Source organism: Eschrichtius robustus, chromosome 13 (genome assembly GCF_028021215.1).
Source record: "Eschrichtius robustus isolate mEscRob2 chromosome 13, mEscRob2.pri, whole genome shotgun sequence".
NCBI classification, from domain to species: Eukaryota; Metazoa; Chordata; class Mammalia; order Artiodactyla; family Eschrichtiidae; genus Eschrichtius; species Eschrichtius robustus.
Window position 1 is genome coordinate 65,550,551 of NC_090836.1, and position 22,028 is coordinate 65,572,578.

Consider the following 22,028-nt stretch of genomic DNA (forward strand, 5'->3'; position numbering starts at 1 on the left):
ATGTTCTATCCAGGACTAGAGATCAACAATAACTTACTACACAGAAACCAGATATTTTAATCTTTTGTCTTTCAAAATAGTATTTAGGTTAAAACAACAAACTAGAAGTGTTTATAGAAGAAAATAATGACTCTCATTTCATACTCTTTTTTCCATTTGAATCTTTTTGAGAAAGAGATCTTGCTATGGTGTTAAGTCAAGCTTTAGCTTTCCTGAAGTTTTCACTGTCATTTACAAAGGTTGAATTTTTTCTAAGATGGAATAATATTACTTTAAAAATATTAATATTGTCACACAACCATTTTTTAAAATTCGTTGATGACACACTTAAGGGGTCCACAGCATTATTTATTTCATAATATGTTCATAATCAAAGGTCATGGTATATGTGTTGCATTATCATAATTTTCTAATTTGTTCTTTATACATGTTTATACATGTTCTAATTGCATTTCATTAACTCATAGTGTTCTTGTAAGTTTGTACTTTCTTTCCATGTTCAAAGAATCTCTTTAATTCAATTTCTCTGTTTCTCCTCATACAGTCTGGCAGCCAGATATGCAACTCAGTCTAATCACAGTGGAATTGCAACCAGTCAAAAAAAGCCTACTAGGTCAGTTAATATCTCTAATTTATTGCTTGTTAGTGATAATAAAGTAAATGCCCAGGGATATTTTGTCCTACCATTCTAAATTTTTTCAAAAACTGACATACTTCTGGATGTAAAGGTTAGAGTACCGAATTCTTCCAAGTAGATTTCCATACGCCCTGTTGGGCGTGAACATGTTTGTGTTAGATGATGAAATGGGTCTTGGGTTCTTCTAATTCAGTTTTGTTATACATAGTGCTATGACTGGGCTGAGGTCTAGGTTCTAGGCTTAGAGAAAGTCAAGGAAAAAAATTACTTTGAAGACCCCATTCTTTCCAGGCCACAAATCTGGAAGGAAAACAAGATTGTAATTGCTTTTTGAAATGGGTATGCATTAACTATTGCACATTTTGAAGCAGAAGTGAGAAACATTGGCAGATTTTTGTGCGAAAGTTAGCACCAGGTCAGCCTGAACCATTCTTTTATCTTTAATCATTTAAATTTTTGCTTCTTTATGACATATGTATTTTAAAGGCAATCTGTTATAATAAATGACAGTGCATTATATACTGTTTGGAAAATACTGGTATAGAAAAATGTGTGGAAAGTGATTTTTTTAAATGTTAAGTTACTGGAGGCATGATGGTACAGCTAAGTGAAGCCACAGCAAATGTGTTTTGCCCCCCTGATTATTATGTGGTTATATGTGCCATCTCACTTACTGGGGAAGTATCTCAGTGGTGGTTTACTAGTCACTACTCTAATAATGAATCATATTATGCAGTGTTTGACCACAAGAACTACTTATGATGCCTTGACTTGAGGTTATGTGCTTTCCCCCTTGCCTTGGTTTCCTAAGTTATGTTCATTTCCATAGTAATTAAACTGATTCTGGAAAGGCAAATTAAAAGGGTATTTAATTAAAAATCAAAAGAAATGATATAAACTAGGATGCACAAAGAACAGTGACCTGCCATGTTCAGTAAGCATTTTTTATTACTACTTCTAAGACTTAATGAATATAAAATATATTTTAAGTACTTCTTTGATTTAATAGAACATCTCTTTTTTTGGCTTCATTCTCATTTCTCTTTTTATTACTTTGATGAATGATCTGGAGCTCTGGCTGACTGTCAAATTAGGGTAATGAGACGAGCAAATGGATTTTTTAATTTGTTTTAATTTGTTCTTCTGAGAACTAAAGATCAGTTGACTTCATGGGTCACAGTCAAGATCAAAATGCATTTTAATTGCTTTCTAGAAACAGGTCAAGTTTCACTGCAAGTAGGGCAAATTTTGTGACAAAATTTGTTTATAAATGTGAGTTTGGAATGAACTTTCTAAGCCTATGGCTGTGTCTACAGTACTAGTTCTCAGATTTATTATGATGGGACATTTGGCCAAATTAATTAGTTGAGTTCCTTCTACATAGTGCAATCACTGGTACTCAAAATTGCTGGTGTCTGTGGTTATTGTGCTAGACTTACAAACCCTGTAGATCCAGTTGAGTAAAAGTTAAATGCTGGAGTCATTTGGAAAAGATTCCAATCTTGTGCATGACACAACCTCTAATTAGCAAAATAGCTGAAGGAACTATTTATTAGCCATATGTATTTAAACTCCAAAATACAGTCAACATTTTAAAACTATTAACTATTCCAAGATATCAACATTTCTGGTCTTAAGCTGGCGTGTGTGTTTTCCTGATGTTCATTCCATTTCGCAATACCTGTTACTATTATAAAATATTTATAGTATACATTTAAGAGTTTGATTTCCTGATAATCTATGGAAGTAATGTGTCAAGTAGTATAATAAGGTGAGTTAAAATGTGAATATTGTAGCAACTGATTGTGAAATTGTGATATATCGGGTACCAATATAATAGATGTAAACATTCTTTTATTTTAAATATTTTGTATGACAAGAAAAAATTAATTGCTACATTTATAAGTTATGGATTGTTTTTGTTATTTTTCTTTTAAAATAGAACTTATTAGAGCAGTACACAGTGACATTCACATGGTGGCAGCAAATGCTAGCAAAGATGCTGGCGACCCTTAATATCATGTTTTTAAATATGTCTTAAGATGCCAATATTAATTCTTGATTTCTAGTTTTTCATTTATGCAGATTGAGTTTATTATACATACACAATATACATTAGTATTAGTATAAAATAAAATATAGTAATTGCATATTTTACGCACAATTCTTGAAATAATTGATACCTGAAATTTTAATATGGGAACTGTTTAAACAGTGAAATAAATGATCCAAAGTGATGTTTAATTATAGTTCAAATAAAATAACTGCAGATGATTACCTCCCGTCAAACTTCCCCTAATTCTAATACAGTCTACCTACATTTCCTCATGTCTTGTGCTTCATACACAACGAGCAGCTAAAGCTACTATCACTGTAGGTGTATTTTAAATTGTCATTCTACTAGCGTAGATTTTCTTCTTCTGAGACCTGCATCCTTGCCGCATGGCCTGTGTGATCAGTTGGCCACACTTGTGAGACAACCAGCTAGAGTCTAGGTGCTTACTTTTGGCAAGAGAGTGAAAGTTTTTATGTGAGACAGATCAGTCAAATATGAACAAACTCATGACCTTGGTCTCCACACCGTGTTTTCGAGTAATTAACTAGCTTAGATACTCAGTAAGCATTTGCTATTTGCAATTTGTATGTAACGTTATTCTTCTTGTTATCAATGTACAAGTTCATTTAAGGTACAGCCACCTAAGATAAAAGCAAATGTCCCGTATATTGAAAAGAACAACTTAACAACAACTGCAGGCAGCTGGTTAATACCCTGAGAATATACTAGATTCTAGTTAAGTATTATTATTTCCCTTGCTTTTCATGTAATTGTTACAGTACCTTTAAATCAAAGTTTTATTCATCAGGTGCGTATAGGCATGACTTTTTTAGTTCAAATTACTTTATTTCTAATTGTCCTGCATTATTAATATACTTTGGAGGCAAATTATATCATATGAACCAAGATTTTTTGAAGATTTTCAAACCTTGTGTTTAGCTATTTGTCACTTAAACCAACATTTTCTGCTGACCGTCGTAAATTATGATTTTCCCATTAACTCTTCCCTGCTCAGAACCTCCTGTTCCCTATCTTTTTGTAATGTGCAATAATGATGTAATTTTTCTTGTACTATTTCAGGCTTCCAGGTCCCTCTAGGGTGCCAGCTGCAGGCAGCAGCAGCAAGGTCCAGGGTGCCTCCAATTTAAATAGGAGAAGTCAGAGCTTTAACAGCATTGATAAAAACAAGCCTCCAAATTATGCAAATGGCAGTGAAAAAGGTAAGAGTTCGCCCGTTACATCATTAAGGCACAAGTGTAACATATGAGCCTCATAAATTACATGCTAAATCTAGTATTTAAGCAGTGTTTGGAATGGAAATGTTATCAGTGGACTTTCTTATATTGTCTAAGTGCCTCCTCCTGAATTCCAGCTTTCTTCAGGACCTTTCCTATCTGAAGAACACTTTAAGGAAATATAGTCATTTATATTAAAGTGGTTAGTGATTATCCCCAAGTATAAAATCTGTTTCTCAAAACAAGTTCCTCCTGGATGCATGTAAATAGCATTTTCTTTTGTTTTCTCATGTTTTATGAACACTTATCTTGAAATCATAAACCTATATGAAATGTTTTCAAATCCTTGGTTTTAGTTAACATTAAGTGCCGTACGTGTTTGAGGAAGTTAAGGTTGGAGCATCAAAATGTAAGACATAATTATGCAGGGTATTTAGTCTTTGAAAGCAGCAGGACAGATAAATATTATGACCTTAGTTTTTCCTATAAGAGACAAATTATTCATGTTTGTTTTATTTTCTTGAACGAGTGTATGATAGAACTATCCAATCACACATTGATCAGGAAGAAAGGACACAGTGGAAGTGTGTGTTAAAGGCAGATTATATATTAACTACTGTATGATACACAGTTCTCTCTAATGTGCACAGTGCGTATTTAAAGAGGTGCTGGCTTGATGCATATCCCTGTGGAATCTGCATCCAAATGGGGGGATGTGTAATTTACATCTAAACCATGAGAAAATCAAGAACCTCTGCTGTTGGGAGCAGTGTGACCCTGTGAGGGACTAGGGCACGTTGTGGGATTGTGAGGTAGTATTTTCTAATCAATAAAACTTTAACTTCTCTGTGTAGTGTTTACCTCTCCATGCAACAAGACATGAAATTCAAAAGTGACAAATACACTTAGTAGAACAGCTGGCAAATTTGGTTTGACTAATTGAACCAGGTAGAGACTTTTTGGCTCAGATTAGATCATTTCCAATTGTTTCATACGGATGATCTGATTAGACTTCTCTTACGCAGACATGAATTGATAGGGGTGATCTATGAATTATACACTTTCGTGAAAATTTCCTACCCATTAAAACAAAATTGGACAGACCAATTTGTTTTGTAAATTTGTTTTGTAAATCCCTGTAAGCAAAGCAGTGTATCTTGATCCCTGTAACATCCCCAGTTCTTGAGTTGAATGGAAAAAGAAGAAAATAGTATGTGTTTGGAAGTTAGGATTTTGTCTTTAAAATAAAGAATAAAACCTTTGATTTGAGGACCTAAGAAATGTTACTGAAGACTTACACTTCTCCTGGAGAGAAAGGGGACAAGAATTTCTTATCAGAAAAACATCTCCCTCATTTTGTGACTTTCCTAGAAAGCATCATACAAAGGCCTCTATGTGCTATGAAATTCTAAGGGAAAATAAACATGTTTAGACATTAAGATATGCTGAGTGGACTGCTCAAGTGTCTGATTTTAGCTACATGATACTACAGTTGTATAAGAGTTTTACAAAAAACAACTAATAACATTGGCAAAGAAACCTAGAAATGCTTTAGATGACCCAACGCTTTGATATCATACTGTATTTTTTGATCATGTGAAATACTTTTTGTATTTCTGGTGTCTAAAAGTAAAAATCCAGAGGTAGCCAAGTATTCATATCTTTCCATAGCCATTCAGCCTCTCTTATGTATGTCTAGGAAGTAGTGCAAAATTAGAAAGTAGCAATATTGATAATAACCACAAGGTGGAGACAGATAACATACATTACGAGGTTTTTGACCATAAGCAGATTTCCTTAGGTAGGTATCAAGAGCAAAAGTTTTCATGGTGAATTAGCCATTACTTTTAATTCCAACAAAGTAAAATTTCAAAACATTTAACGTGTATGATCTCACATTCACAAATATTTATAATATTATATATCAAATGTAGGCATTAAATGTCTGTAAACTGTCAATAATAATTAAAGCATAAATTGCATTACATGATACAGCCTTCTGGAATTTGTTTTACATGCTATATGGCATTTTCTATTAATGTGGAGTTACAACTTCATATCAGTATATCCAGTATCATCTCTAAATTAATCATTGTGTCATGCTATTTTATATTTCCAAAATATTAGCTTAAATTATAGAGCAAACAAAACAAATATAAACATTACATATGAAATAGTTTATAATTTATTCTTTAGACTATTCGAATGGTACATCTTTTTGGATAAGAATGTTTTATTTAACCTTTGACATGGAGATTTTTCACGTTAGCATAGCATATAAAAATATAAGATTCCATCTGATGACAGGTTGATCTCTGTGACAGTATAGTTCATACATATCCTATGGCCAAATAAGGTGAAAATTAAACAAGAATTTTCAAAGGTTACAATATTATAATGACAGAATTCAGAAATTACTAACTTGAGTATTCTAATTGCCATTCCTTTTTAGTTATTAGAAAGTATAACAGTTAAATTTAATAAATTAAGATATTTTTACTCAAAAGAAATAATCACACTCTCTGTAATGTGCTCCCTGAATGCTTCTAAGTGAAAATGTACTTTCTACTTTCTTTAAGAAGTCTTAAATGATGAGTTATATGAATCAATTGGGGAATCTCTAGAATTTGTAATGGATAATAAAGGTTTATTCACACTTAAAACAATTTCACTTCCTTATTAAAAAACATACTGTTGAAAGCACAGTAGCTTCTCACATGTATGGGATGGTAAAAATAGCTTATTTACGAATTGTGTGACTTATCTAATAAAGGGAAATCAGTAGAGAATCACAAACTGCACTTCAAAAGATACATCTAATACCATTTTAATAATAATACAATCCAAAAAATAGTGTGCTCATTTCACCAAATGGATTAAAATATCGGTGAACATGGCCATAGATTATCACTTGCAGAGAAGGCTGAAGTAGAAATGTTAAAATAGAAAGCAATGCCACCCCACCATTCTGTTGAAATGGAATGTAGGAACAAATTTCTCAGAACAAATGGTGAAATGAAGATAGTATATTGTTTGTAGAAAAGCATTTCTTTGGGGAGTCCAAGTTTCTTCCCTTGGTGACCTGACATGCAGAGACTGACAATGAATAATATGTTCTGACACTAGCATTTATCAATTTGCCCATGCACCCTATGAGATTACTCTAGACAGATGTATGCTTTAAAGAAAAATCAAATATCTTTTCAGTGGAAATCAGGGATCTTGTGAAAAAAAAAAAAAAAATGCCCTGGTTCCTTTGGGCACACATTTTATATGCCTGAAGCAAATTATCTTAAGAAATAATTCTTGTTTTATAAAATCGACGTGATAAATATGAAAAAGGCTTAACAGTTCAGTATTATTAGGAATGTAAATGTCCCTAGCTCTATTTGGAATTCACTTTCCGAATTATGATCTGTAAACACTTATTACTTGCCAGAGTTCCTCAACAGAGAGATGTTTTTCTATGTTGCTAAGAAACATGCCACAGTACCAGAGGGCATGCTCGCATCTCTTTATTGTTTCTCCCATGTGATTCTTACATGGTACCTGTACATCTGTGGAAGAGGAGATTTCCTTTCTGTTCTCCTAGGTTCCCCACCTTCTGGTGTGAAAGTGTTTTCTTTCATTTACACTCAACATAGATTTAGTATGATTGATATGGAGAATTGAGCAAAATTGAAATTGAACTTTTTAAAACTATAGGTTTAATGTGAATGTTACATTAGTCGTGGAGTTTTGACAGCTAAAACGTAGTTATCTAGTTCTTAGGTACTTTTTTAATTACTCTGAAATTACCCTTAAGACCAAAGAACTGAACTGTTTTATTTCCTTTTCAATGCAATGCAAATGTTTTACTCATTATATCTCTTTACTGGTGATTTCATTATGTGTTCCACCATGACTTTTTGCTTTATTTCCTTAATAATTATATAAACCTATAATGACATAATTTCAAGTTAATCTTGAGGATTTTTATGAGGTTACATAATTAAATACATAGATCAAGTGATATGACTAAATAGACTTGGGCATATATGTTGTTTACTTATGTATACATGCTTACATATTGAGGTGTACACGTGTGTATTTTATATGCCTGTACATAAATTACATACTTCTAAAAAATCTGGCTGGTGAATTAAAGCTTCCCTAAATTTTTCAATAGTCCACAAAGTGGCACTCTCACATTACAAACAGTACAATATATACATGTGCAGAATGGACAGTGCCCCTACAATCCCCGTAATAGCATTCCATGTTTCTGTTCATCATAAAATTGATGATTGAGGCATTTCGCAAGCCGTCATTTATGGGAGACAGTGCGGTGAGGTAAACAAGGGGCCAGTTGGTAACAAAACATATATAAATTTGAATGCTACTTTTTTTAACTTTCAAAATGTTCAGTGTATTTTGGTATATTATTGTAAAATGAGAGTCTAAGTTAATTATTTACCAAACTAATTGCCATCACCACATTGATCAGTCACTTCCTTCCTTCCATAATGATCTGTGATGCTGAAGTTGTTCTATAATTAGCAGGGACCATACATATCACTGAGCGCAATGCCTGCTGTACAGTGAATACTTTAAAAGGAGTGGTGCCGTTGTCATTTTTATTGTTGTTGCTACTTTGTGTGTTGTTACTTTGTGAATTGAAAGCTGGTTTGCTTCCATCCAAACAGCATACTAGTCAGTGAGGAAGAAGAAGTAAACAACTGAGGATGTTCCCTGGTCCTTTCTCAGGCTAGTAGCACCATTGGCAACATAGCACTAAGCTCTGAAGCTAACCTGCCAAATTTCCATGGAGAATCGTCTTTATCTAAACTTCCCATATGCCTGTTGTGACTGCCACATTTACCTCCGTGTATTTTTTTTTTTTTTTTTTTACCTCCGTGTATTAATTTTAGAACTAGATTGGCATTTTTCCCAGGTCATCAAAGTTGTTTTTTTTTTTTTTTTTCAATATGAAATAACTAAAAATTAACTCTCTGAATTTAGATGTTTTCTAAGCAGGAATTAAAATCTATTCTTACATCAACTCAAAAGGATAGTGCCAGTAGGATGCCCCAGGAGATAGTATATAGCTAACTGAGTAGTGAGTATCTTGTATCATGTTCTCCCCATTTATATTCTGCTCACTGAGGAAGAAGGAACCCATATTTCGGGGAGTTACCCAGTTGCCTTCACTGTTGTGACAAACATGTGACTTTCTGGAGAACCGAACCGGCAGAATTTTTGGGTGGGCAAGCAAACATAGGGAAAGAAGGGAGAGTCAAAAGCCTCCAAATTTTGTAGTCACATAAACCCGGGTTCCAGTTTTGGCTTTGTCTTTTCTAAATTTTACTCTATGCATGATTTGGAGCAAGTTACTTTCTCTAAGCTTCAGTTTTCTCATTTATAACAGGAGAAACAATAAGTATATTGTAGATTATTATGAGTTTAAATAAGAGGCATATGGGTAGAAGCTCCAAATGTGATACCATGTATCAAAGTACTTGGGAAAAGTAAGCAGTTGATAAATAATATTATTTGGTTGTAATGGAATTGGTGGTGGTGGATGCGAGGTGGAAGAAGAAGGGGAGGAAAAGGAGAGGGAGTGGAAGAAACTTTCTGTTTGGACGCCAGAGACAAGGAACAGCTATAGGCAGAGAGGCCCTGCAAACGCAAGATACAAGTCTGTTGCAGAAATGCCCTTAAATATGTGCATTAGATGCCTGTGCTTTTCCGCCATACCCAGCTAACAGTTCATTTATAGTCAGAAGCTGAGTTAACAACAGTCAGCAATGTATCAGTGAGACCAGGCTACTTACTATTGAATATGTAAATCGCACAGAGACTAGAATTTGTGCTGACCCCCGATCTGTCAGAGCTGCAGAGGCTGCCATTTCAGCAGCTGTTGTTCTGCACCCTTTCTTGTGAGGTGTCCAGAGAGACACTCATTATTCTAATGCTCTCCTGATGCACAGTGACTTATGATTTTCACTCTTCATGAAACCTGAAGCACCTCATTGCTGATTATAGAGAGGAGCTGGGCACAGATTGAGAGTTGAGTTCAAAGAAGTGTCTTCTATGTGTGTACTCATCTGAGAACGATTTTATAGCTTTTGCTGTGACCGTTACGGTAGGCTGGATGTCGATGTCGTAATTTAGAGTCCCTCCTGTCTCATTTTTGGGTGTGATGATGTTGAATTTCCTCTGTACTTGAACTGCGATAGCAGTCTATCTAGCTAATGTCGGCATGCTTACAGAGCATCCTGACTGGTCCTTTTCTGCCCTCTTCTCTCATCCTCACCAAAGCTCCCAGGCATACAGGGGTAGGAGTCCCCTGGCTTCTTAACCTAGTTACAGAAACACAGAAGATATACGCTAAGTATGTGGCGAAAATGATGAAATAAAAGACATTAGGAAAACCTCTTTTGTTTTTAGTGGTCTCTCACCACAGATTGCCAAGCATCTGGGGGGAATGCAGAACTGACCAAGGTTCCAGAAGTCCACAGAGCGAAGAATATTAATGCTGCAGAGCTATGGAACATTTAATGAATTTAGCCAATTTGGACACTGTCATAAGAAATAACTCTTTAAAGCCGAACATGGTCTGTGACCAGCAGCGTTGGTATCATGTGGAAGGTTGTTAGAAATGCAGAATCTCGGGGCCTCCTGCAGATCTGCTGAAGCACAATGTGATGTACATTCAGTAGGATCCCCAGTGACTTAAGCACACATTAAAGTCTGAGACCGTTATGTTAAACACTTAAAATATCAGACATTCTACGATAATTATAGAGCTTGGGCTCTAGAATCACACATGTGGGATCAAATCCTAGCCACACCACACATTCCTCACTAGCTGTGCACCACTGAATGAGTTGTTTAGACCCTCAAAGCTTGGGTTTACACAAGTGTGAATTAGAAATAGGAGCCCTTCCAAAAAAAGATAGGCAAAGTGATTATGAAATTGTCAAAAAAAAAAAAAAAATAGGAGCCCTTCCCATCTCATCAGGTTGTTGTGAACACTATTATGAGATAATATAGTTAAAGAATCTTCAGTAAAATGCCAGTCGGCATTATTATATTTGTAATAATTATTAATATTATTTTCATTATAGAATAAGAAATATCGCAAATATCTTTTGAGATCAATGTAAGAAAGTGAAGATAAATTCAATATGAGGCCATTATGTTCCTCTTAGCAATATTACAGCAGACTACGATTTCATTTTGGGGGTACTTTATTTCTCTCTAACTCTGTGTCCCAATATACGTATGTACATATTTTTAAAATGTAAATAAATAGAATAAATTTTCACAGTTTCATATAAAAATTCTATATTACTCCTGCCTTGAATGCCTGCATGTCTCCCTTAGCTCATTTGTCTTGATCTTATTTAATGTTGTACAGCCCTTTGTGCACTCCTGATCTCTAGCATTTTCTTTCCCACCTCCTACTCGTTTAACGTTTAATATATGCCATTCATCTTTTGTGAGTCTGATTTCTTTCCTCTGACTTGATTGTAAGGTGTCTTGGGGAGTCTTGCACAGAATAGCCACTCAGTGAATATTAACAGATGTTATGCCTAGATTCAAGTCCTAGAGATTGTAGGAACTGAATAGCATTGATTAATATTTCTGGAAATAGTAGAAAAATAGAGGCATATATGTTGGACAGAAATCTGCAAAACAGTAAGGTCACTGTGTGAAATGCACAGGCGTGTACACAATTCACTGAACTTGAGAAAATGCATCTTGTTTGGAGATGTTCTTAGTTTCCAGTTGAATCTAGGTAATCGAGAAATAAAGTTTACTTGACAATTCTATTAAAGGCATGAATTTGACATTCACTATTTTTTGTATTTCTAGAGTCAAGGAATAATGTTATAACTGATAAGCCATTGAACTTCTTGTACATTTGAAAAATAGTATAACATAGTGTTTGACAGAATTAACTTAGAATCCCAAGCTAAGTTCTGTTCTCAGGCTTGTCACTTACAAATTGTGTAACTTTGGCCAAGTTCTTTTACCTCTTTGTGCTTCAGTTTCTTCATGTGCAAAATGAGGGTAATAATGAAAATTTTATGCAGTTGTTGGAAAGACTGAGTTAATGTATTTCAAAAACTTAGTTTAGTGCCTGTCACACAGAAGGTGCTATGTGTGTAATGTAGAACTATGCATTACAGGTGTGGTCTTTGCTTTCCTGGACTGTATCAACAGTGCAGTAGAGGAAACAGGCAATCACAGCGAAGCTATCTACGTTTGTCTATACTATTAGCATTGTTAATATAAACTTCACAAATCTATTATATTATTTTAGGCACACTTATTTTTTTTTTCAAAAAACTAACTCATACAAATATTTAATGAAGAATTTAACCTCTTTTCCTATCTCTAATTTTCTTTATTAACTTTTTAATGTAAATTTCTTCTTCTGAAAAATGGGTAAGACAAGTATTCTATACCAATTGGCTTAATTACCTAATGTTTAGCCTGCATTTTGATACTGTTGGAAAAAACATTTAAAAGTGAAAGCATTGTAGTTTTAGATCTATGAATATTTAATGGAATTTAATGGTCTCCAATTCCTGAATATTATGAAAGGGTTTATTAATAAAATATTTCCTTTGGACATTTCATCAAAAACAGCTTAGCATTTATTTGACAATATCTAGTATGTTAACAGTATCAACGTTGCCTCTTTTACATAAATATGTAATTTAATCATTTGTCACTCCATTTCTCAGAAAAAAAAGAAAAAGAGGATGGAAGAGGGAGGTATTTATGGTAGATGAAATTTAAGGTAAATGACATGACCAGAATTATATAGTTCTCCAGTGTTAACATTTATACTGAGATCTCTTAACTCCAAGCTCAATTTTTTTTTTTATTCTATACATTGTTGTAAAATCTCTTTTTGGTTTAGTTTTTCATGCTTAAAAATAAGACTTGTAATCAAGCATTAATCGGTGCTATAACAGTCGTATAGAAATTCATATCATAATGAGATTTCTAAGTGGAAAGTAAGTAAACACTAGTGCATTATAAGTACTTATACGACAATTGGCCTTATTTTCTTATAGCCCCCAAAAAGTAGCTTGATTTTTTTTATTAGAATTTAAAGCTTGTTCAAATCACTACAGGAGCCTGCAGGTGTGCTAGTTAAGAGCACAGGCTTTGAAATCAGTTCAGGTCCAGGCTGGGTGACTTTGGACAAGTTATGTAGAATTTTTAAAAATTATTTATAAAATTATTATTTGTAAGAATTATTTGTAAACTATCAATACATACCTTGTAGGGTTGTTGTAAGGATTATACATATTATGTATTACATATTATATATTACACATTTTGTAGTATTACATATTTGTATTACATATTTTATATATTTCTTAGTAGATTATCTGACCCATATAAACATCCCTTTCAATATTTATTTTGTACAAATAAAAACAATATTAACAAAAAGCTAAATTATGATTCAAAAGCATATTTAATCAGATAAGAATAAGCTAGGCTCCCTGTAGGTTAAAGCAATTTCTCAGTATTCATTATTTTTATAGGGCAAGGTGGAGTATCCATTCACTGCTATGAGCTACAGTAGTGGCTGGAAGAATACAGAGAATTGCTTAGGCGAGGGAGAGTGTTTTATTCATCTTTAGACCTCTGTGACCAGCAAAATTCATTTGGCTAAGAATAATTTTAGAAGGGAAAAAAAGTGTTGTGTTTTTTTTCCCCCCCAAAATCACTGTCCCTCAGACACTGAATGTTTGATATATGGTACAAAAACCACCACATTACAGAAGTGATGTCCGTTTCCAGTTCAGAGGAAAGAAACTTCCTTGTGCCTATAGTTAGAAATACTCAGTGGTGTGACATAAGTGATCAAAAACTAATCAGCCTTTTTAACAATGTTTCTTCTTAACCACGTCCAGATTCCTCCAAAGGACCTCAACCAACTTCAGGTGTGAGTGGTAGCACGCAGCCCCCCGGCACCGCTGGGCAGCCCCCGGCCTCTGCCATCCCTTCTCCGAGCACCAGCAAGCCGTGGCGCAGCAAGTCCATGAATGCCAAGCACAGCGCCACCTCCACCATGCTGACCGTGAAGCCGTCGAGCCCAGCCACCTCTCCCACACCATCTGCAGACAGACTGAAGCCCCCTGCCTCAGACGGGGGCAAAGCAGCTCCCTCGGGACAGAAATCCATGCTTGAGAAATTCAAGCTGGTCAATACCCGGACTGCTTTACGCCCCCTGCAGCCTCCCAGTTCAGGACCCAGTGAAGGTGGGAAAGAGGACGATGCCTTATCTGAATCTGGTGAAATGGAAGGCTTTAACAGTGGTCTGAATAGTGGCGGCTCAACCAATAGCAGCCCCAAAGTGTCACCGAAATTAGCCCCTCCAAAAGCTGGAAGCAAAAATCTCAGCAATAAAAAGTCTTTGCTACAGCCAAAGGAAAAAGAGGAAAAGAACAGGGACAAAAATAAAGTTTGCACTGAAAAACCAGTCAAGGACGAGAAGGATCAGGTGGCGGAGACGGCTCCAAAAAAGACCTCTAAAATTGCAAGCTTAATCCCAAAGGGCAGCAAGACGACAGCAGCCAAGAAGGAAAGCTTAATCCCCTCTTCCAGTGGGATTCCAAAACCGGGCTCAAAGGTGCCAACAGCAAAGCAAACTGTTTCACCGGGAGGCTCAACAAACAAAGAGTCTGAAAAATTCAGGACTACCAAGGGAAGCCCTTCCCAGTCCTTCCCTAAGCCCGTAACGACTGAGAAAGCAAGCACATCCAACTGCCCTGCTCCTTTGGAAGGAAGGGAAGCTAGCCACGCTTCTCCGGCGGGTTCCTGTGCTGGGTCAGCGGCGCAAGGCAGTGCGCAGAGCGTGGGAAATGGAGCCGTCCAGCTCCCTCAGCAGCAGCAACACAACCACCCAAATACTGCCACCGTGGCTCCATTCATTTATAGGTAAGGCGGGCTCCGTGGGTCCACAGCTGTAAACATTGACAGGTCTGCATTCTCAGAGTATACATAATAAGGAAGGTTGCGGAGTCCTATTTCACATAGTCATTTTGGGAACAGTGTTTCATTCTGGAGAGAGAGGCCTAGAATTCAAATTTTTAAAAGAAAGCCTCCCATATCCTCCAATCTGTTAGTCCTCATCTCCTTCCCCCCCCCCCCACTCAAGAACCGAGGCCTTTGAAAGTTAACCTACTTGTCGTCAAAGGCAAAATAGAACCTAGATGTCATGACTTTTCCCTGTGTCTATTACTTTTACTACTATTATTTCTATGATTAGTCTTTTAAAATAATTCTCATTTTTATAGAGTTGAGAGATATTTTTGTTTTCACGCATGAGAAAAAGTAAACCATAATGGTTAAGGGGGCACGCTCTGGGATCGGGCAGATATAGACTTAATGCCCTGCTCTGCCACTTACCAGCTATATGCCTTTGGACAAAGAATTTAACATCTCTTAGTCTCATTTTCAGCTGTCAAATAGAAATAATAGTATCTACCTTGTAGAGTTGGGAAGAATAACAGGCATAATGCATATAAGATGCTTATTATATATTCTGGCACATTGTACATGTTTGTTAAATGTTGTTTATAAGGCGTTGCTTTCCCAACCTAAAAGTTATATTAATTTCCACAGCTAGGCCTGTTGTTTCCAGGCAAAAATAATAATCCATATAATTATTATATTTAACTTTATTAAATTTTTGTTATATATTTATATTATTTTTATTTATTAAAATACATAGCACATGCTATATTTTAAAATATATATCCTACTAGACAGTTGTAAAAAGAACACATTTTGCCTATTGTCTTGTGGTAACTTTTACTCGATTAGGACTATGTCAGTGCTGCTATGTCTCCGTTTTTATCCACTGTCCTTTCAGTGAAGAGGTGGCTAGGGAGGAATAATGCCTGCGACTTTGGCAGGTTCATCAACAGGAGAAACAGGATGTAGGATCTGCTGCAAATAGGAAAAGGTCAAGATTATATAGTTTCAAATTTTATTAAATTTATTAAATACATGAGTTTTTAAGTAAAGAAAATAATTATAATGATTTGTTTTCCCTCAGTGAAAAACCTAAGCACTTTAAGTGATTTTTTCTGGGGCTTTATGTACTCATCCAAACAAATGCATAATTATTGAACTTCAGGTCTTAGGCTACCTCATTTAAGGCTGCTATTCTGACTTTAATAGCAAAAATTCATTTAAAACCTTTGTATCTGCATCACATGGTGTTACCGAGCCCAAGCTTGCTCTGCTTGCCACATGACAGGCCAATAAATCGGGAGATGAGTTGTTGGGGCAAGGAATAACGACTTTAATCGGAAAGCCAGCAGACGGAGAAGATGGCACCCTAGTCGCAAAAAACATTTTCCCTCAGTCCGCATTCTCTGGGCTCTTTTTCTATGGAGAAGGGGGAGGGGGAGGGGCCCACTGCGGTGCCAGCCAATGGCTGAGGGGGACCACTAACAGTCAGTTGCTCATTGACAGTTGCTCACTAACGGTCGCTCGCTTGGGGGAGGGGCCCAGTGCGATGCCAACCAATGGCTGAGGGGGACTGCTATAGGTCGTGCCTGTCCCACCTGTATTACAATGGGAGTCTGCAGATCCTTCTAGCTCCAGAGACCCTATCTGACAAAGGAGAATTTCAGATGTCAAAATCATAATCCACGTTTCAAAAATATAAGAAAAAATTATAAAGTTTAAAATATGTCATTCTCAGCACACTTGTCACTCTCAAATGTATTCTGTAAGAACCTCAGTCATTTCAAATCACCACGGATGAATTTCACAGGAAAGTCTAAATCTAAGCAAAAAGAACATACCCACCAGTTTAGCAAGCTTCTTTCTATAAGTAGCAGCAAACTTCTTTGGTTGTTTGCAATAACATATCCAGTGGGTACGGATTTAGTGATTTTCATTTGACAGTGTAACCTTTGCTATATGAAAGAGGAAGCAGCACAGTTTAGAGGTTAAAGTGTAAATCTACCATGTGACTGCCAAATTCTCCAGCCTCTTTGAGTTTCTTTTTGCCCTCTTTAAAACGGAGATTGTAAAAGTGAGGTAATGCAGCCAAGTAGCTAGGATTACAGGCTGTAGAGTCCGTTTGCTCTACCATGGTTCAGAAACTGCACCTTGTATTATTGAGACAATGGCCCCAAGAGCCAGGTTGCCTGGGTTGGAATCTTGATGACACCATTTATTAGTCATGTGACTTTGTGTAATGAATTTAAAGACTCTTGAGACTCAATTTTTATAATCTGTAAAATGGACATGTTAATAATAGAAGCTTCCTCATAAGGCTGTTTTGAAGATTAAATGAGTTGATATTTATACAGGGTTCAGAACAGTACCTGCCACACAGTAAATGACCTTCCCCAGACTTCAGTTTCTAATTCTGTAAAGTGTGGTAGAAGAATATCTACCTCATTTGGTTGTTTTAAAGATTAAATAAGGCAATCTTGTGTAAAGTCTTCAGCACAGAGCCAGATTCAGAATAAATTACTTATAAATGTCAGTAATTATTTGTTTTATTATCAATAATATAAAGTAGTTGAAAATAAATAAAACCATCTAACAAGAAATGTCACATCATAGTCTACATATGAGGAAATGGTTGCTTGAAGTCTTTTATAAATTCAGAATAATTTTGTAAATGATAATATAAATCCTCTTAAGGTTGAGTAGTCAATATTCAAGTTTCTTAACTGTCAGTGAAAGAGATATCATAGAGTCATGTCATCTGGCTATGTGACCCCTGATGTCCTTTCAACTCTGACTACTCCAACACCATTTAAGAATTTCTCTTGCAAAATCCCTGACAGACTTTTCTGGAGTTGCTAATCATTTGATACAATAATAGTAATAATTTACTATTTTATAATGGTATTTGTTGAATGCTTACTTAGTACAAGTCTGTATTACAAAATTTATGTTCATTTTTTTTCATTTAAACTGTGTCATAAACCCATGACAAGGGAATGTTACCCCATTTTACAGAGATGAAGAAGCAGCGATTTCAAGGCAGAATAATGATAATCTCTTAAAGTCACAGGCCTGGCAGGAGTTTGCCTTTGAATCCATATATGCCTGAGTCTGTAGTGTGCCTTCCTTTGCTTAGCAGTTCTTGCTGTGTGTGTAGAAATAAGAGGTATTGTTACTAGGAAAATTCTGGCTGGGAAAATGTCAATAGCAGATTTGCAGATATCGTAATCAGAATTCAGTTATATTGGGAAATACTTAATTGCTTTTAAGTAGAATAACTTTAAAATACATATATATATATGTATATGTATAAACATACATATGTTTGATATTTAAAGAAAATTAAATAACCTCTATATAATGGGAAGAGCCATGGGTGATGGTGATATTTTTCCCCAGTTCTCAGCCCACTTCTAGGTCATGCTGGTTATTAATTATTCCTTCTGGGACCTTAATATATGCTTCATAATACTCTTTCTTGCAAATTGAATGTTCAAAGTCCTATAAATATAATGTTGAGTTCTGGAAGTTAATGAATTTCATTTTAGTCCTACTTCCTGCACAGTGCAAGTATATTCTATATTAAGTTTTTGTAACTCATTTATCACTACTATGTGGTAAAAGTAGTTTTGAATTGGGCATATCTTTATCTGTTTAATGAGTGGATATAACTAAAGTCAAATGTGAAAACTTTAAGAAGATTTTAACTCAGTATAAGAAGTTCCCAATAAGTAGACCTGTGTGAATGGAATAGCCTGCCTTTTTCAAGTGCTGCAGGTGGCTACCGGAGATTTTTAAGAAGCGATACAGTGACCGGTTGCCATAGTTTAAGTTAAGGGAATTCACCAAATATTTTTTTTCTTTTATGTACTCGTCACTCATTCTGCAAATACTATGTAATAAGAGTTACAAAGAGTAAAAAAAAAAAAAAAATTCTCTGCTCTCTGGGAGCTCAGTTTTATTGGTGATAATGAAAAGAATTTAATCAAGAACTTAAAGCATCATTGCTGTCATGGAAGTGTATGCAACAAATAAGGTAGAAGAGTTTTCCTGAATCTTACATAAGGGTGGAGTCAGTGTATGCATTACAGAAGAGGTAAGAGAGGAGATGAGACTTAAAGGATGAGTTAGAATTTGTCAGGTGGAAGGAGGAATGTTATGGCATCATCCAAATTTGACATTCTACAATTTTACAATCCAAGCATGTTGGAAAAAATAACAGGCAAATTACGAAGTGCTATGTAAAATGCTAGTAACCAAAACTGCTAAAGACTAGAGGTTAGAATTCATGATTACTTGAATGGGAGACTAGGAAGAAAATTTGGAATGAATCCATACTTTGTTCTTCTCTCTCGCTCACTCCCTCCCAGCACATCTTATTTTCAGCTAGTCCTATTGGCTCTTGCTCCAAAACATACCCTCAGTTGGGCATTTCTTTCCATTTCCACCCTGCCTTCCCCTGATCATGGCACCACCAGTTTTCACCTAGTTTCCAATGAGTCTTCCAGCATTCACTTTTGGTCCTTTCCAGTAGCATCCTTCACACAGCAGGGGCTCTAATCTTCTAAAAGTATAAATTGCGTGTCATTTAAATTCATGAGACCATCTACTGGATTTACATTACACTTGAAAAGTAAAACCTAAGCATCTTACCAAGTCCTACAAGTTCCTACATAATCCGGCCCTCTATCTAGCCCTTAATCTACGCTCACTGCCTCCCTGCCTTCATTCTGTTTCTTAACAAACTAACCTGTCCTGCTTTGGGGACTTTGTCATAGATGTTCTCTCTGCGTATAAGGACTCTCTTCTGGATCAAAGCAGCCTCCTTCTCATCAGAACTCTGCTTACATGCTACTTCTTCACACAAGCTGTTTCCAAACATCTAGTCTGAAGGAACACTCACAATGCCTCTTGCCAGAATTATATGCCATTGTCCTCTTGTATTTTATTCATAGAGTTTATCACCATCCACTGCCTTTTTGTTTACTTATTAACAAGTGTGATTTCAGCCACCTCCGACTATAACATACACTCATTGAAAAACAAGCATCTTGTCTTTTTTTATGTAGTAGCGTAATTGCCCAGGACAGAGCCTACCTACAATAGGAACCAAATAAAAATTGTTGAATGAAACACCATCATCATGGGTTAGACTCATCTGCTATAGAAGAATAGAAACACTACCAAAAATGTACAATGAAATGTACAAGAAAACTTCAGAAGTCTTTTATTCCTTATAAATGGTAGGGTTTAGTTGAAATATAAATAGCTTTGAAATGTTTATAGAATGAAACCATGTCTTCTCTTCAGGACCTTCATTCACTTATTCATTTCCTCTTTCGACTACCTACTAAATACATTTACTGTGTCAGGCATCACGGTTAGAGTGAAACATCACACATCCCATATGTTATTTCCCTTCCATGGTCCACAATGTAGTAGGCAAGAGACTGACTGAAACATAAGTACAGAATGAAGCAGGAAATGTAAACCACCCACCCCCCCCAGCAGTGAACCAGATTTGGTACACCGAGACTTCAAAAAATGGAAAATTACCACTAGTTGTTGGAATCAGAGAAAGTGACACTTAAGCTGAATTCTGAAAGAGAAGTGGGATTTGGGCATTCGGAGATGAGGGGGACAGGAAAGGAAATGTAAGACTAAAGGAACCAAATAAATAGGGTAAACACAAGATGTATAAGGTGATTGGCAAGGAGATCAGCTTTCCTGGAAAATGAAGATTGATTGGAGCCTGATTGTAGTAGAAATTCTTTTTTTTTTTTTTTTTAACATCTTTATTGGAGTATAATTGCTTTACAGTGGTGTGTTAGTAGAAATTCTTGAATGTCAAGAACTTGGACTTTGTGTGTGTGTGCAGCATAATCTGGAAAATTACTATGTCTTCATTGTGTAAATGAATTGTTAGTGGGAGAGGTCAGGGTAGGATACACCGGGTTCAATGGCTGGATGAAGGAGAAATTTACAGACTTTCAGAGTTAGATTTGTTAAGACTTGAATTAGAGGTACCAATTATAGCAAGGAGAGGAAGAGCATAGTTAAGAAGAAAAAACCTACTTTTCCTTGTTCCTCTTCTTTCTTGGTGTCTGCCCTTTATGCTGTATTCTTCAAACTTGCTTTCCTTGCCTGGAGCTCAAAAATTGTTACCTCAGCTCCTCTGGACCTTCAAGATTGCCTCCCCTCTTTTGATGTGCCATTTTTTTTCTTCCATTGTTTTTACTTTCATTACTTCACAGCTATATTTCTTGTGCTTGCAGAGATATGTGAAGTAAAGTTGTGAAGTGATTCCTTAGTCAAGGAGGAAAGAAAGACGTGCACATTTTCTCTAAACCTCAGTATTTTTAACAGCCCCCAATAAATTTCAAAATAGCTGTTAACCAGATTCATAACTTGCTAGTTTGAGGTCTACATGCTCTTTGTTATTTTCTGACCATTTGTATGTAGTAAATCAGTGCACTGGACATAACGCAAACATCTAAAGGCAAAGGGAGAGAATCAGGGTGAGGACAGTTCACAGAAGAAGAAAAAGGAGCCCAACCTTTAGATAAGGCAAAACATTGTTAAACAGAGAAGAAAATCATTGTGCTTCTTAAACCCATTAATTAAACATAAGCGGAAACCCTCTGTACACACTTGATTTGTAAAATTAGGTCAAGAAAGTCTGAATTTAGAGGTTTCCTTTTGTTACTCATATGTATATGTATATGTATATATATAATTGGTATAATATGATTTGTCTTATATAACAGCATCAAGGGTTCTCAGGAAAGATTTTTGTTGTAACAGTCTTTGTGAGATTTCAGATTTACCTAGAAAGTGACATGGAAAATTGGCCCTTGAATATATTATATTCTGAAAGGCAAAGAATACAAAACATTAGTTTTGAAAATGCTTACTCACATGGCTTTAAGTTTGGCTTATTTGTTGAGCCAGTAGATTGAATAGGAGGAGCTGCGAGTCTATGAAGTTTGAAACGTGGAGCATATAACCATCTTGCAGATAAAGCTTTTGTAAGCCCTGCAGCTATTATTACAGATTATACTGCAATTGTGGTTTTATGTGAACTGGGCATACTTGGTTATCAGCACAA

At 35.7% G+C, this 22,028-nt stretch overlaps 1 protein-coding gene across 11 annotated transcripts in view; it reads left to right on the forward strand.

Annotated features, from left to right (window-relative positions):
- NAV3 (neuron navigator 3) overlaps window positions 1–22,028 on the forward strand; it is an 850,488-nt gene that overhangs the window by 644,706 nt on the left and 183,754 nt on the right. For all 11 annotated transcript variants that reach the window (XR_011076027.1, XR_011076028.1, XM_068561371.1 and 8 more), the window contains 3 exons: window positions 545–613; window positions 3,774–3,913; window positions 13,855–14,881. Coding sequence is in view for 9 of the 11 variants with exons in the window: in XM_068561371.1 (XP_068417472.1) it covers window positions 545–613; window positions 3,774–3,913; window positions 13,855–14,881 (1,236 nt within the window). In the remaining 2 variants the exon portion in view is untranslated. The remainder of the gene's footprint in view (window positions 1–544; window positions 614–3,773; window positions 3,914–13,854; window positions 14,882–22,028) is intronic.